General features: G+C 31.8%; 1 protein-coding gene across 1 annotated transcript in view; it reads left to right on the top strand.

The window, feature by feature from the left end:
* The window catches only part of LOC105360030 (organic solute transporter alpha-like protein 3), a 17173-nt gene extending 3708 nt beyond the window's left edge, over positions 1-13465 (top strand). Inside the window, exons 2-5 of the mRNA XM_011496802.1 lie at positions 4955-5150; positions 8872-9103; positions 13156-13312; positions 13383-13465. Of these exons, the coding sequence (XP_011495104.1) occupies positions 4955-5150; positions 8872-9103; positions 13156-13312; positions 13383-13465 (668 nt within the window). The remainder of the gene's footprint in view (positions 1-4954; positions 5151-8871; positions 9104-13155; positions 13313-13382) is intronic.
* The last annotated feature ends 2393 nt before the right edge of the window (positions 13466-15858 follow it).

The following is a 15858-nucleotide window of genomic DNA, read 5'->3' as shown; positions in this document are numbered from 1 at the left end:
ATTTTCAAATACCCCATCACCCAATCTCTCCAGAGATTTGAACGACGATTCTTTTACCCCTTTTTTCCAGTCGGTTCCCCAAAAACCTACCGAAAAAAAGATCAGTCGCAATTGTTAGGGTTACGAAGTGCTCGTCAATTCGTCGGGATTAGACGGGATAAAGCCCTGTTTGGGTACTTCTCGATGTTTAAAAAAAAAAAGAAAAAGAAAAAAAAACAATACTCCATGCTAACCCTACAAAAAAGGAAAAGAATGAAAAAAAAAAACTCGTAATAACGCGACTGAGACAGTAAGATAAAAGAACGAGGAGGGTAAGATTATACTCAAGCAATAATAAAGTTGAAGAATTTTAAGATTTAGCTTTTTTAAGTTTAACGATTGGAAATATTATTTTCTCATGATTGTAACGAAGCAAGCACATTCGACTCGTATGAATTATAAAAACTTAAGTGCGGGCATACAAAAAACAAAGGAAATACGCGAATGCGCTGTGCCCGATAATTTAATGTTTAAAAAAAAATTTTTAAGAGCTAAAGAAGCGCGAGATTGGCGCATTAAGAGGACGCTTAATCGTGAAATGGGAAGTCGTCGACGATTTTGTTCAACGTCCAGTATACAAATACAACAAAAGTCCCGGAAAGGCACGTAAGAAAAAAAAAAATTAAAAAAAATAAAATAAAATAATTCAAAAAAGAAACGACACGTACGCGCAAGGGAACGGAATTGCTCAACAGCTACTTCGTCGGCAAATCAGCGCTGCACACGATGTATCACTAACATCAGGAGACATTGACGCGCGGGCCGACGAAATGTGGCACGAAAGCTTCGTGGAACACGAGACACGAGTATCCGGGGTGTCGCAGAAAAGAGGAAGAAGGAGCAGCCAACATTCGGGCATTCCACGGATGCTCGCGGGATCTGGGACGAGCTCCAGAACCCAGGGCGTCAATGCCGAACGAGGAAATGGTTACGAGGTGCAGATGTACGCCGGCTACGAGAAGTCACGGAGAGTAATGGCACTGCCGACAACCAACTCTCACAAATAAAGAAACTCACACATTTACGCGCGCGTGCCGTCTCGCAGTCTCGCAGGGAGAAAATGCAGTTAACGCGGAAGTTTTGAGATCTTCGAAATATGTTGGCGCGACAGAATCAGAATGCGTGTAACACTCGCGAACGAATTTTTAAACCGTTAAGGCGACGCCGCGCATGCGCTCATGCCTCGTCTCCGCTCTCGGGCGCTTTTATTTCATAAAAAATGTTATTAGGCCGATGGACGTTGCTCCGAGTCTTCGAATCCGCGTGTTGCTTTTTCGCTCAGATGCCAAGAGATAGAGACAGAAAGGCAATCAATCGCTCTTACGTGCGTTTAGTTATCCCTTAATTATATATTTCAATCACTTACACAACGAAGACTCGTTGCAGCTTCGTCGACTGGCACATTTCGATTTTTTTGGATTTCTTTTCTTACATGCACTGCTAATCATAATGTCGTTATTTTACGATATCTTAAAATTAATGTTATTTGCAAGGAATTGGTCGAATTTTTTACTCCGAAGCAAAAAATAGAACAATGGCGTCATTAGTACAGCAGTTCGTTACATCTTTATTTTTCTTTTAAAATTTATTGTACTGTTTATGGATAGCGTTCCTACATTATCTAGAAATCGTCCAATGCTGCGCGCCAAGTGTGCGCTCTTTTCTCAAATGGCAATACAAAATAATATTTCGTTATGCCAATATTAAAGCCACAATATCAAGGTTCTTTTCAATTTATAATATAAGAAGTCTCTTCTATCTACAGAAATTCCAATGATAATAATAACATTTACTCGTTTGATAACTTGTTCGAAAAATTAAACGAAGGATTATAAAACTGTAGTTTTGCATAGAATAAAAAAGGAAGAAACAATATGATTTACGATGCAAATACTACTACAGGCACAACAGTCATTGTAAAAATAGTCATAATGAATTGTTAAATTAAATATTGAAAGTGTAAAGAAAAAAAAAAAAAAAAAAAAAAAAAAAAAGAGAGAGAAAAAGTTCACTTTATCACTTAAGATGTGCATTTATTGTATTTTCTTTATCTTTGCAAATATGAAACTTTGCATATAATTAGGACACTTGCAATGAATAGTTTTTTCATGATGTAGATATTAAGACTTCGTTACTTAAGGTGACAACAAAGTCTAAAAATTAAAATTTCAAACATATGAATGTGAAATTTCAAATATATAAAATATGCAATTTGCAGATGAATAAAATAATATAATCTTACGAACGTGCGAATCGACAAGGAATTATAATCATCAATTAACGATTATTCGAATCAATTAAGCTCAAGTGACAATATTTAAACATCCATAGATCTAATGACGACATCCGATAGGCAGAAATATTTATAATGAAAGATACATAATTAATACAAAAGTAATTTAATTTTGTTAAGAGCAAATGTTGAATTTATACGAGGCAACTTCACACACGCTCTCACACGTAGTGCTATCATTATAAGCAAACAGAGTTGGAATAAAAATTACGGCAATAAAGCAATAAAGTTAATATATAGGCGAACGCTAAAAGTACGTAAAAGCACGTTCAAATTTCGCGTATAATTTATTGAAGATTTGAGCACATTCATTCTGTATGGAATATTATAGGAAAACGACGAGATTTAGTGGGTTCGAAATTTCGCAGTGAAAAAGATTCGCTATAAATTCCGAAATTTCGAGTGTACCTCGAAGGGATACGTACGTACATGCACAGATTATATGCCTATACGCCTATAAGAAATATGATAAATAATACAATGTATAAGGTAATGTACGACGTACGGGGTGGGAGGGAGGGAGGGAGGGAGGGAGGAGGAGGAGGAGATATATAATATAAGGGCGGTTCTAACACTAATCATGTGTATGATGTCATTAATAACAGACGCGACAGGGCAAAGCGAGGGGGACGTGGAAAGAAGCTCGAAAATTTTGTCTGATTTTTTATTCCCTTCGTTTGTTAGTAACAAAGTACGATGCACTTTGCTACAAAGTCGCTAGTACTTTCCTTGACAATGCGCAAGTGAAAGTACGCCTCTTTCTCACTTTTTTCGCCGGTGATGAAGTGGCCGATCGAGGAGCACGCACAAAGTACGGCACATGCGCAACTCGACACATCGCTTTCCTCTCGACTCTCGAACGGCACATCTTCATCATAAAAGAATGCCCGATGCTTTATTACCTGTGAGCTGGAGTACCTGGAAAATATTAAAGAAAATATTTTCTTCTGTAAGAGCATTAGAGAAACGGTCTATTAGAGCGAGAGAGTACGATGCATTTTTTCCTTACAAATCTTCACTAATAAGCCCATACAGCAATACATGGTACTTGCCAAATATGCTTTAAAAAACATATTCTACCATATACGCGTTACTAGCACTAGTGCTCTTCAGAAACTCGAACATTCTTTGATAATCGTTCTATAAACAATAAATAATAAAATAATAATAATAATAATAATTGAATAACAGAGGCACAGTATTTTTTAAACAGTATTACAAATTTATATTTTAAATACACACGTCCTTGGACAAATTCTATTTTCACAACAGATTCTTTACTAATATTTATAATGATATATCCACTTCTAATATTCTTTTAATATTTTATCAAAATGTTTATCTAAGTTTTCAAATAGAAACATAGTTTTGTAATTTTATTATTCATACAATTTTTTATTTATAAATGATATTTAAAGTAGATATAATGAGATGATGAGGTGTAATTAAAGTAACACAAAGAGTAAATATGTACAAATGAAAATTTAATGATGGGCTATTAAATTGTAACGTAGTGTGTAAAATTACTACGTCTATACTAAAAGAATTATTGTAAACAAATTAATTTTATTTGTTAACAACATAATCTAGTATAAATATTCTATATAATTATATGAGAACACAAGTATACGTATGATATTTATAATATAGATAATAATACTCCAGTTATCTATTCTAATTGAAATGCAAAAAATAATAGAAATGTTAAATAATGATCATAAATATAATAATTTGATTCACATATTTATTTATATGTTGAATTTTATATTTTAAAACATTTACTTTTTGTGAATTTTTTTTTTCACAATGTACTTTTTAAAAAAGTACAATGAATTCAATAAGCAATTTTTCAAGAAAGTACATGGATATTTTACAGTTAGTATATAAAACATATAATTCACACGTACAAAATATAGTTTTTGCCATTAAAAAAAAAAAAAAAAAAAAAAAAAAATTCATTGAAAAATAAGTATAGCGTTATTATTAAATAATTAGTAAATAATTAAGTCTTAAGTTACTATAAATAAGATTTCAGTTAATTTCTAAAACAATTATACAAGTCTTTTTGATATAAAATACAATCATATGAATTTAGAGAGCTCATGAAATCGAAGATCAAGGCTTCTAAAATTGGTAAAAAAAAAACGAAAATTTAATTAAGATAAAGTGAGATTAATTAAGAATTTGTTGCTTTTTTTAAGATTTTCAAGCTTTAAGCACGTAAAATGATTGAAGATAAGATTATCGTAATTGAAACTTATTAAAATGTATATTTTTGTTTGGTGCGCGGGCCATTAAACACACATACATTAATAATGTAAATTCTTTCTGGCAAATGTCTATGATGTTATCTCTGTATATCATTAAAAACAATTTCAATGCCACTTAATTTTCATTAGAAGAGCATTTAAATGAACGAATTCGCAATGAAGTTAGAAACAGCAACGTCAAATTCACCTCTTCCGTTTTTAATCTTCTCTTTACGATCGGTCATACTTAACAATATTAATGCTTGTTAATAAGGTGGTAATAGATGAAAGATCTATTGACGCGGGTGTAATAATGTAAAATGTCCTCTACGTGAATAATATTCGCTCATAATGTATTGTTTCGATTGTTCAGGTCTGGGAAATTTCGGCGTGGGTCTCGTCACAATCGCTTCAATCATTTGTGCAGCCACCGTTTATCTAGCCGTCGATGCCTGTCAAAAAATTTATCATCAGAAGGAGACGACGTCATTCAAAATCAATGCCAGCACCGTCTTATCCGTTTATCCAATCGCGAGCTTCTGCAGCCTCATGGCCCTCGCACTTCCAAGGTAATTACGCGAATTAGCGGCAGCGTTCGAGCAAATGCACCGAAAGATAAAATTGGAAAGCTCGGGAATAAATTTTCACGCTCTCCATACTCGTCTCTCTTTCTTCTCATTCGCCTTGGCGCAAACACTTTTACAAAAGCCCACGCTTCCTTATGTTATCGATTGAAGGAAATAAGCTGAACCCCCCCCCCCCCCTCACAACTGTAACTCTTCGGATATCAGTCTCATAGGATAAGATCTGAGTAGATGCCAACACCAACTGTTGATCTCCGTCTTAGAGACATTACATTTTTACAATTTTCCTGACTTGTAGCGTAAAAATAACTATTATGCCGATATGACTAGTCAAGCGATCGATTTACTCAATACTAAGAAAAAATTTTAAAAATTCACCGCAAACATACGATCGTAAGCGCTTTTATTATATAAGAGAGCTACGTTATCTTACGGATAATCTTTAAATTCAAAATCCGCTTATAAATAGTAATCGTTGAAAGTAGTTTTAAAGGAATCGTTCAATTATATCTATAATTAGAAATTTATGCAAACGAGAGATTATGTATTACGGTTGTTTAGATTTAGAAATGTATGGACAGGTGAATTTACAAGTATGTTGTTTCCATTTACCTTCACGGTCCTCCACAAACCTTATCATGATTTTAATTTAATTTTAATAAAAATTTTTTATCCTTTATATATTTTTGATATTTCGAGTAATAGCTATGGGTCTTGTATAACTTTACAATAATAAAAAAATAACATTATCAAAGGAATTCTCAAGTAGTTTTAACTTATATTATCAAGTTTGCAGTAGAAAAATCCTAATCGTTACAAATTTCGATTACAGATTTCGATTATCAGCGTTTATTATGATATTTTTATGCTCCATATATATCATAAAATGTTCGAATTACAAGCCAACATAACAAATCTTAAATCATCCCTTAAACATCCATTTACATCTTTTATGGGATGAGTGACAATATCAAATAAACTATACACTCAAGCCCAATGAAGAGTCTTATTTTTATTTAAAAGAAAAATCAAAGTTGATGCTTATATTTTGATACTTATCCCCATATATAATCATTAGATAAATAATTATTAGATAATCATTATCAATTTTCAATTGGAAAATAAATAAAGTAAATACACGAAGTGACTTAAATGTTAAATACCCCACCCCCAGAAAAAAAGTTGTAAAGATCTTGAAGTCGTTAATTACCGATAACGGGCCTTAATATTAATGCGATCGTGAAGCAAAAAGATAAGATAAACTACAAGAAGAGTTCAAATAGTTGTAGTTTCATGGATTCGGGTATGAGAATGTCCCATGAAAACAAAAAAAAAAAAAAAAAAAAAAAAAAAAAAAAACAGTAGGCGTTTACATAAATAAAACAGGTATAATAAGAAAAAGATTCAAGGAATTTGTATTCTAAAAAAAAATATATGAAGTCATGGTAGAATAAATAAGTAGTAAGAAAACTAAAAAAGATATGTACAAGTGAAATGAAGCGCGTGAATGAGGAAGTACAGGATAGAAATAATTCTATAAATAAATCGTTCTGTAAGAGTAATTTTAATACGTAATAATAAATATTTAATCTACCAAATTGATCGATTAATTAAATTACGAAGTTTTATTTCGACGAGTGAAAGAGCCACACGTACAATCAATTATCACCATAAAATGTACTACAATTACACTTGAATTGAACATTATGAAACGCAAATTTATAAAACTTCTGGAACATTAAACAATTATATACAAGAGCAATTATCCTTTTTTTGTTTGTTTTTGTTTTTATGATTATAAAAATGATAGATTGAAAACGATAAATTTTAATAAAAGGCAATTATTTACTCTTGAAGTTTGGATATTTTAATATATTTCTAATTATACAAATATTGAATTTTCATGTACCATAATTTACTATTAATTTATAAATGAATCACGATATGTATGACAAAATTTTTTTTTCGTGCAATAAGTATTGTATTCAATGACATGATAACGATATAGAAAAATGAAATGTATAATTTTTTAACCAATTTTTTTATTTTGTTCATTTTATAATATATTCATTTTAATTATGTACAATTGAGATTTCCTAATTTTATGCATTACATCAGCTTGAAAATTTTTGCTCGTAGCCAGTACGTGAAATGGAAGCGTTTTAATGAATCACTGAGGATTTTGTTAAATTGAGTTATGTAAATTTGGTCCATTAGGTCAGGATCGTTTTACAAAAATCCAATATAAACTAGAGACACTTTTAAAATTCACGCACACGAATGTTCGGTTTCTCTTATTTCAATCTTACATTGGATCACCAATTATTTGTTATACAATATACAGTTATATCAATACAATCGTGCAAACCCTAATGTTTTCGTTGCATAGAATACTAAAGCATGAAAACGTTAAGTACTGCTGTATTTTTGAAAAACCTTCCCTTTGCCCTTTAAATGAAGGTGTAAAATTCATTAAAATTCATTAAAATCTTCTCCCCCCCCCTATCTCTCTCTCTCTCTCTCTCTCTCTCTCTCTCTCTCTCTCTCTCTCTCTCTCTCAAACTCCCTCCCCCCCCCCCTCTCTCTCTCTCTCTCTCTCTCTCTCTCTCTCTCTCTCTCTCTCTCTCTCTCTCTCTATGTATATCTTAACAAATATGCACGCTGTCTCATTTCTATTTCAATTGAAAACAATGGTTATCCTCATTTAAAGTCGAGAAGTTTTTTGTATATACAAATTTTCATTGAAAGTAGTTGCTTAAACTGTATTTCATTCCCAGAGTTTTGACTTATACAAGAGATGCCATTGGTACGAATATATTCAGTTGATTCATATCAATGTTTTAATTAATTAGAAATTTCTTTACAATTTGTCATTGTTTCTTATCAATTAATCTTCGTGTAGAATAAAATTATAACGAGGAGCTATTAAAGTATAAAGTAATTCAAAGTTTTTCAAAGCCATGCTTTTAGACGTAAATATAAAATATGTCAAATATCCTTCCGTGATGTATTCGATATTTTCGAATACAGAAGATCATAGCTTAAAGTGCTGCAATTTCAAATCAAGATATTTATAAAAATTATACTCCATACTACTATTCGTCTCTTCGTTTACTCTTTTTATTAAAACCATATATAGACTATAGATTTCATTAAAAAATAATTTGCACCAAAGATAGACGATATAAGAACAAAATTTAAAGAGATAAAAAATTTAAATTTGTTATTTATAAAATTACAAATATCATTGATAGAGTTAAGAAAATATATTAATAAACGTTCATAAATGGAATAAGGAAAGCCTAAAAGCTTATAGTTTGAATGTGTTTGTATATTATTGGACTTTTTTTTCTCCTATTTCCAGAATTCGTAAGGTAACCAAAGTAATATAATAATAATAATAATAATAATAATAATAATAATAATAATAATAATAATGATAATAATAATAATAAATACAAGAATAGGCATCGGACTCCTGTCGTTTTTCGTGTTTATTGAGCGCCAGTCGACGGATTCGAATATTTTCGAAATAGCCATTTTGCTGATTTTCGTGATTTCTGGAAAGCATCATACTTACCACCATAGATCCGAAAATCCGTTTCAACGGAATTGGAAAATGCGATACTTGTTACGCAACAGTGTGAGGCGAGAGAGTTTAAAGGGGATCTTAACAAGACTAAAGGGTTGAATGTGTGCCACTCAGGTCGCAGCTGCTGGCCGAGGCTCTAATCCAGGTTTCACTCACCCTCTCGTTCTATCGGCTATTCAAGTTGCTTGTCGAGGTGGGACGACGCAAGGCCTCGATAGTGCCCGGATTGATGCTCAGAGTCGGTCCCTGCTGCTGCTGGCCCTGCCTCCCGCTGCCGAGCCTCGAGATGTCCGAGGCCAATTTGTTCTGGCTGCGCCTCGCCGTACTCCAGTTTCCCATTGTCCAGGTGGGTTTCGCTTTGATTTAACTCCTACCGAGCCTCTGTTGCCTCTCCCTCTCGTGCGCCGTTGTCGCGCGTGTCTCCGCGTGCGTAGCGCCCAGTCGAAACCGGAGAAGTTCGAGCAGAGCCATTGATTTTCACTCGTTTCGTAATAAAGAAATAATTTTTTCGACTGTTGCACGAGAAGGGCAACTAGATAAAATAGACAAGAGGAGTAGTTGGACGGATGAATATATTTCTCTATTGTCCGAGAAGTCAACCTCGAAGATTCTTTTCATTATTGTAACTTATACTTCTTCTTTTTTTCTTCCCCGCCCCGCAGCAAGCAAGGAAAAGGCTTAATTTCGTTTTTTAATGTGTTAGACTGTTGCATAATTCAATTAAAATTGAATTTACATAGACGTTTCATTGCGGCCAAAGAAACAATTCTTTTTCATATTACCAACTTTTATTATGATAATTCCGTAATAGTAATAATAATACCTTTAAGTAATTTTATATTTTTAAACGTTCACTTACTCACTTGATTATCAAAAAATCATTGTAAATAATATATTTTTTTTTGTTTTTGTTTTTTATTTTTCTTATTTTTTTTTTTTTTTTCACTTAATTTAGACTTTTTAACATAATTAATTACATGCATTTTTCAATTAATCAAAAAAAATGTAATTCATACTTAATATGATTATGATTTTTCTTAATTATTTAAATACAAAATTTCAATATAACTGATTGGACGTCAAAGATTTAAAAAATTTAAGAATACCAATCATTTGATATTTAGCCATTATAATTTCATCTTGCAAAATTATAACTCAAAAAATAAATTTGAACCTGTGAACTAATCTTACTTGCGTTGCCCTTTTAAATCACGAAAATTACGCTCAATACTTGAATACAATAAAACTCTGATAATTATAGATCTTTTACAATTATATATGTAATGATTAAATTAACTAAATTATTTATAATACTTAAAATTACATTACCATATAAAATCAATGGCTCATGGACTACGAGAATTGAATATTTTCACGAATGTTTGCGATGGTTTGGATTGTCGATGAATTCCAAGAGATTAAGATAAATGTGATATTTGAAAAGCAAATATTTCGTAAATTAACAATTTTTGACTGTTTAAATAGATTAATATTAGGTTTGATAATATAATACTCTGCAATATTTCTTTTTTTTTCTTTTCTTTTTTCTTTTTATTGATTAATTTATTAATTATGGATTAACATACGCAAAACAAAACATAACCAATTCATAATATCGTATTATATATTTTCTAAAATTTTGAGGAAATGTATATTATGTATCGAATAAAAATTATAATGCATCTCTTACAATTTATCATAAATCAATATTGTAAAATGTTTCTCCACACAATTCCAATCTTATAAACTTGATTTCTTATTGGTTATTAAAATATACTATGATATATTTTTATTAAATTCACGATCTCTCTAATTTTCATAAAAAAGAAATTATAATTTAGAAATGTATATTAAACGTAATTGTGTAAAGATATGAGAAAAATATTAATCGCTACGACTTTTACTTCATCTACGCAGCTATTTTTATCAAACTTACTTTATAATTAATGCTTAGGTACTCAATTACAAATTTTAATTTAGAAGAAAATTGAATAGCGGGTAGTTATACCGATAATTGTAACAAATATTGTTGATACTTTGTCCATGTAATATAATGAATCGAACTTTATGAAATAAATGTTAGGAATAAACGAAACTCAATACATTTAATATTATTGGTGGTTTAATTTTTTGCCTGTTCTTGCATGCATTTCTAGATAAAGTAAAGTAATAAATACATTTATTGCACTCCCGCTAATTATTTCTTAGTACTTCCACTATAAAATATTAAAAGATACTATCAATAAAAAGTTGAAATATCCATATAATAATGAAAAGTATTTTTCTAAATTTGTGTGCATATTGCTGTAATTAGACTTTCATTGTACATCAAGTCTAGTATTCGAGAAGAATAAGTATAATAATAATAAAATAATAAGAATAAGAATAATACAAAAAATATAATACCGAAAAGATCAAACAAACAAAAATGTTATTACAGGCAATCACACTATTTTGAATATTTTTGTGTCTCGGCACTTAACGTTCGCTAACTTTCAAAGATTTTTGGTTTTAAAAAATTACCACTTGACTAGAGAGCATCGTCGATGTATGTCGAAGAATTTACGTAGAGAGTCGTCGTCATTCCTGGCTGTAATATATATATATATATATATATATATATTTTTTTTTTTTTGGAAAGTCCCTAAGCTAGAATGGAACAGTGCTCAGGGAAGAGGATGTGAGAATGGAAAGAGCGACGAAATTTTTCAGTCTTCTTGTAAAAGAAGAAAGGGTCGGTGTCATTTTTTTCTCTGCCCTGTTCATTGGCGCGATGTTGTCCGCTACATTTTGGTCACTTGTTTCTGCGTACTGAGTCAGCTAAATCTTGAAGGAAACGAGAGTGTTATTCGACAATTTTCCCATCTCTCTCCTTTCCTCCACTCTTCTACTTTTTGCCCTTCGCAGAAGAGGCAATTTGATGACAGTAAATTATAGTTAGCTAAATGTTGTTCGTTTTTTAATATAATAATCCGATAAGCCATAGGTGATAAATCGATTTTGCCGAATAACACCGTGGATTTGGAACATTTTTATTTTTATTTTGAAAAACGAGACAAATGTCCGTTCGTGATGCAATAAATCATTCATAACAAAAACGAACAATGACGCCCAAAGTAACGAAGGTGTGGAATTTGATCATGAATCTTGATTGTTTCATTTATCACAATTAAAGCATATTTATGGCTACATATATAGATTTTTTTTTTTCTTCAAATTAAATACGCTTGTTTAAGTTGTACGAATAAATTATGGTTTATCTATCTATTTATTTTAAAAAAATTGCACAAACATAATAAGCGTAATATAGCGTATTCTTATAATTTATTCAATTTACTTATCTTTTTGACAGCGAAATAAATGCGAAATTATCATAAAAATAATTTTATCAAATAAAAGCATAACTATATCAACAAAAGTCTCCAGAACTTGATGTCATTGATTATAATGCTTACTAATGTGTTATATCGCCAGTGAAATATGTAACAAGAAATTAGGGGGAAAAATGCAATATTAGAAAAAATATTTTTGAATCGATATATCTTTTGTAAGTATGTATTTATGGCTACATATATAGATACAAAAAAAAACAAAAAAAAAAAAAAACAAAAAAAAAACTAATGTTTTGGTATTTTTTTGTCAATGTAAAAAGTAATATTTCCTTTAAACATTGTTAAATAAAATTCTAATGAAATAAAATTAATTATTAAGAACCGAATACTATTATATGATAAAATAAAAGACTCATATTACTTAGTTTTTCGTTTCATTAAAGCGATATTGCATTAAAAATTTGTTGCTTAATTGCACGAAGCGCAGACATAAATTTAAGAGCCCGTGTAAAGCAAAAAAAAATTCGAAAATTAACGGTTGCGCTTATGTGCTAACAAAGGAGAAGAAACTGCTCTGTGTAAACAAAATTTTTGAGAAAGTTTTATCTATTAATTTTGGAGAGTTAAAGCTGATGCAATAACCTCCAACGCTAAATGATCCGTAACATTACTTGTTCTTTCGTCAAAAGGGAAAAGAGGGAGAGGAGGAGAGCGAGAGAGCGAGAGAGCGAGAGATAGAGAGAGAGAGAGCTTATAAAAAAAAAAAATTCAACTTTCACTATGTAAAGATAGCGTTCCTCTCTCTCTCTCTCTCTCTCTCTCTCTCTCTCTCTCCGACTCACTCACTGTTAACCGCGGTAAGATGAAAGTAAACAATCGCACTTTTTGTTTAAAGAGTTACAGTGCACAATTTGTCATTGTTCGTTGAGTGATTCGGCAGAATAAAATCGTAGGTAGCGCGCTATCCCCGCTCACCGGTTATTCTAAAACTAGCAAATTTTTCGGGATAGCCTTAAGCCGATTAGTCGTGAAATCCTAAACTAACGAAGCAATATCTCGCCCACAGGGACTCGTTTACTGCATTTTTCTCTTCATGTCCGCGGAGGCGCCAATTTTCGCCACCACCTACGGCGTCTTTCTCCAGCCTCTCGTCATCATTAGCATACTCCTTGGGATCTACGGCCTCACCGTCGTAACCAAGAGTCTGCAAGATATCGATCCAGGTACGTATGGGTGGCCGCAATCCAATTTGCAATTAATTCTAGGTTAACCGCACTCGAATGTGGATTGGAGAAAGTTGCACTGACGATGATAATATTGATGCTTATTCTTATCATCTTTCCACTAATACGTACTTCCACATTCATGCAATTTAATTAGCGGAACGACTACCTAATCTTTATTTTCAAGTGTAAATTTCATCTTTTTTCTTTTCTTTCATTCTTTCATTCGAAAATCACTACCACATACTGATTAATTGATTTCCATTGCCTTATTAATGCAAGTCATTGAAGTTGATATTTTATATGCATAAATGTTTTGCGTTTTTCGTTCTTCTTTTCTCCATTGGCTTTTCTCTCTCTCTCTCTCTCTCTCTCTCTCTCTCTCTTTCTTTTAATTAATTTAATGTTATTAAAGTGACAGATATCTCGTAACTATTTTCAATGTCGCTTTACCAATTGCCTCTTTATTATAATCTAATGTTTTCATTTATAATTATGTATTTGTACCGAGCGTTCTTCTAACGATACGGTGCACACGACTTGCATGTTTTCGCTAAACCGAATGAAAATTCCTATATAATGACATGTAAATTAAAAGAATTAACGATTTGAGAGTCGTGAAAGATGTTAAATAAGTTTAATACAGTATTTTATAATTTCTTCCGTCTATACCTTCGATTTAACAACTGACGACTCATTTTAAAACAATTTGTCGAGTAAAGTATTGCGCAATCGTTGTGGCTACGAGTTTTCAAGGCGGACCGCCGACCACTAATGCCTTGTAATCTCGTTATATTATGCCGTTTCCCGTAATAGTTGCCAATAAAGGGAAAATTGCCGACTGGAAGGAAACGCCTTGATGAATAGGAGGCCCCACCATACTCAAAAATTGTCAGGACGCGCTGTCCGTCATTATTTGAATGGTATTCGAGATAATCGAATGTAGGATGATGAGTATGCATATTTATTCATTGTATACTTCCATGGACGGGATCCTCAATTTCTCAAACGGTCTACGTCTAATTACTTAACGATAATACATCTAAAAGTATCCGGAGCATCTGCCATGGGAATTCCACGTTAAAATATATTCCTCGCTCATTATTCCATTACAAATGAAGTTAAGTGTGCACATGAAATTTCGGATAAATTTTATGACAAACGAAAGAATTTCTTCGGTTATTTTGTTGGCGAAAACAACCGATAACAAGCGAAAACAGATATTTTTCATGATTTCATAATTATCAGGACATTTTAATACATAGATTTATCGTCGACGAAAATCGATGCTTGATTATTTTTGTGAATATAATTTTTTTTTTTTTTTGCATCAGCAGCAGCAATACAATTGATTACAGATATTAAAGTAATGTTAATTACAACATTATTACATTAAATTATAAATTAATAAATAGATAGCCAGACGAGAGGCTTTTCTCAATAATGAAATAATTGAATTTTTTTTTATAAACAATTGCGCTTTACCATAAAATAAATATGCAAACTTATTCATTTACGGATTAATAATACATGTATAATATGAAAATCAATAACCTTGTAAATATAATAGTGTGAATAAAAAATTTGCCGTAATTTGTCGTAAGTACCGCAACGCAATGAATCAGCATCTTTTTATAAAATATTAAAAAGAAGAAAGTTTTATTGTTTCTATGACAAATCTAGCATAATTAATAAAATGAACTCGACGTAACGTATTTCAATATGAAATAAAAAGATGTAGAGTGACTTATTAGTAAAAATATTAATGCTTTAAGGAATTTTAAGGAATTTAAGTATCTCTAACTGAAACCATTACGAGGGAGAAATTTTTTTTTTTTGTTTTTTTTTTGTTTTTTGTTTTTGTTTTGTTTTGTTTTTTCAAAGAATTTCACGTATGTCAGTTAGTTTGGAAGAATAATGATACTCAAAGGAAAGAAAAGAACATTAAACGCTCCTTAATTTTGTACATATTATCACAAAAATACGCATACGGTAAATACATCGATATCGATTTGTCCGTGGCAAGTAACGTAAAAAGGGAAAGAAGGATAGCTAGCTGGACGATTCACTTAAAGAATTTAATAATTTTTGACAAACACACACGAAAATTTCCTCGATAGGCATTGCGTCGTTGCACATATTTGCGTAAATTCCACCGTACAACTGATAATTTTATAATTAACTGCCTTTCGTGAGCTGCGAGTAACACTAAAATTTGCCAAGTGTACCGACAGATGCGAGACGCATTTCTCTTCGCTTCTTCCTCTCGATGAAAATTAAAAATAATGGACCTCGTGTATGTTCGTACATGCAAAACCGAGCACGAACGCCCAAAAGGAATTGAAAAATTTTAATCCGCAGCCCGCGACACACTCGAGTCGATCGCGTGAGAGGGAACATCGCGGACGGCGGACGAGACCACACGCGAGGCAATTTTTCGTGCGCGAGATACTCTGGTAGCGTGGTGGGCGGGTGGGTGGATGAAGGGGGGGGGCGAACGAACGGGAAGGGGATGGCAATTGGGATTGGGTACATTTGAGGTGTGT

This window comes from Ceratosolen solmsi, unplaced genomic scaffold (genome assembly GCF_000503995.2).
Source record: "Ceratosolen solmsi marchali unplaced genomic scaffold, CerSol_1.0 scaffold29, whole genome shotgun sequence".
Taxonomy (NCBI): Eukaryota; Metazoa; Arthropoda; class Insecta; order Hymenoptera; family Agaonidae; genus Ceratosolen; species Ceratosolen solmsi.
The sequence above is the reverse complement of the archived record's forward strand: the minus strand, read 5'-3'. Positions and strand labels throughout refer to the sequence as shown.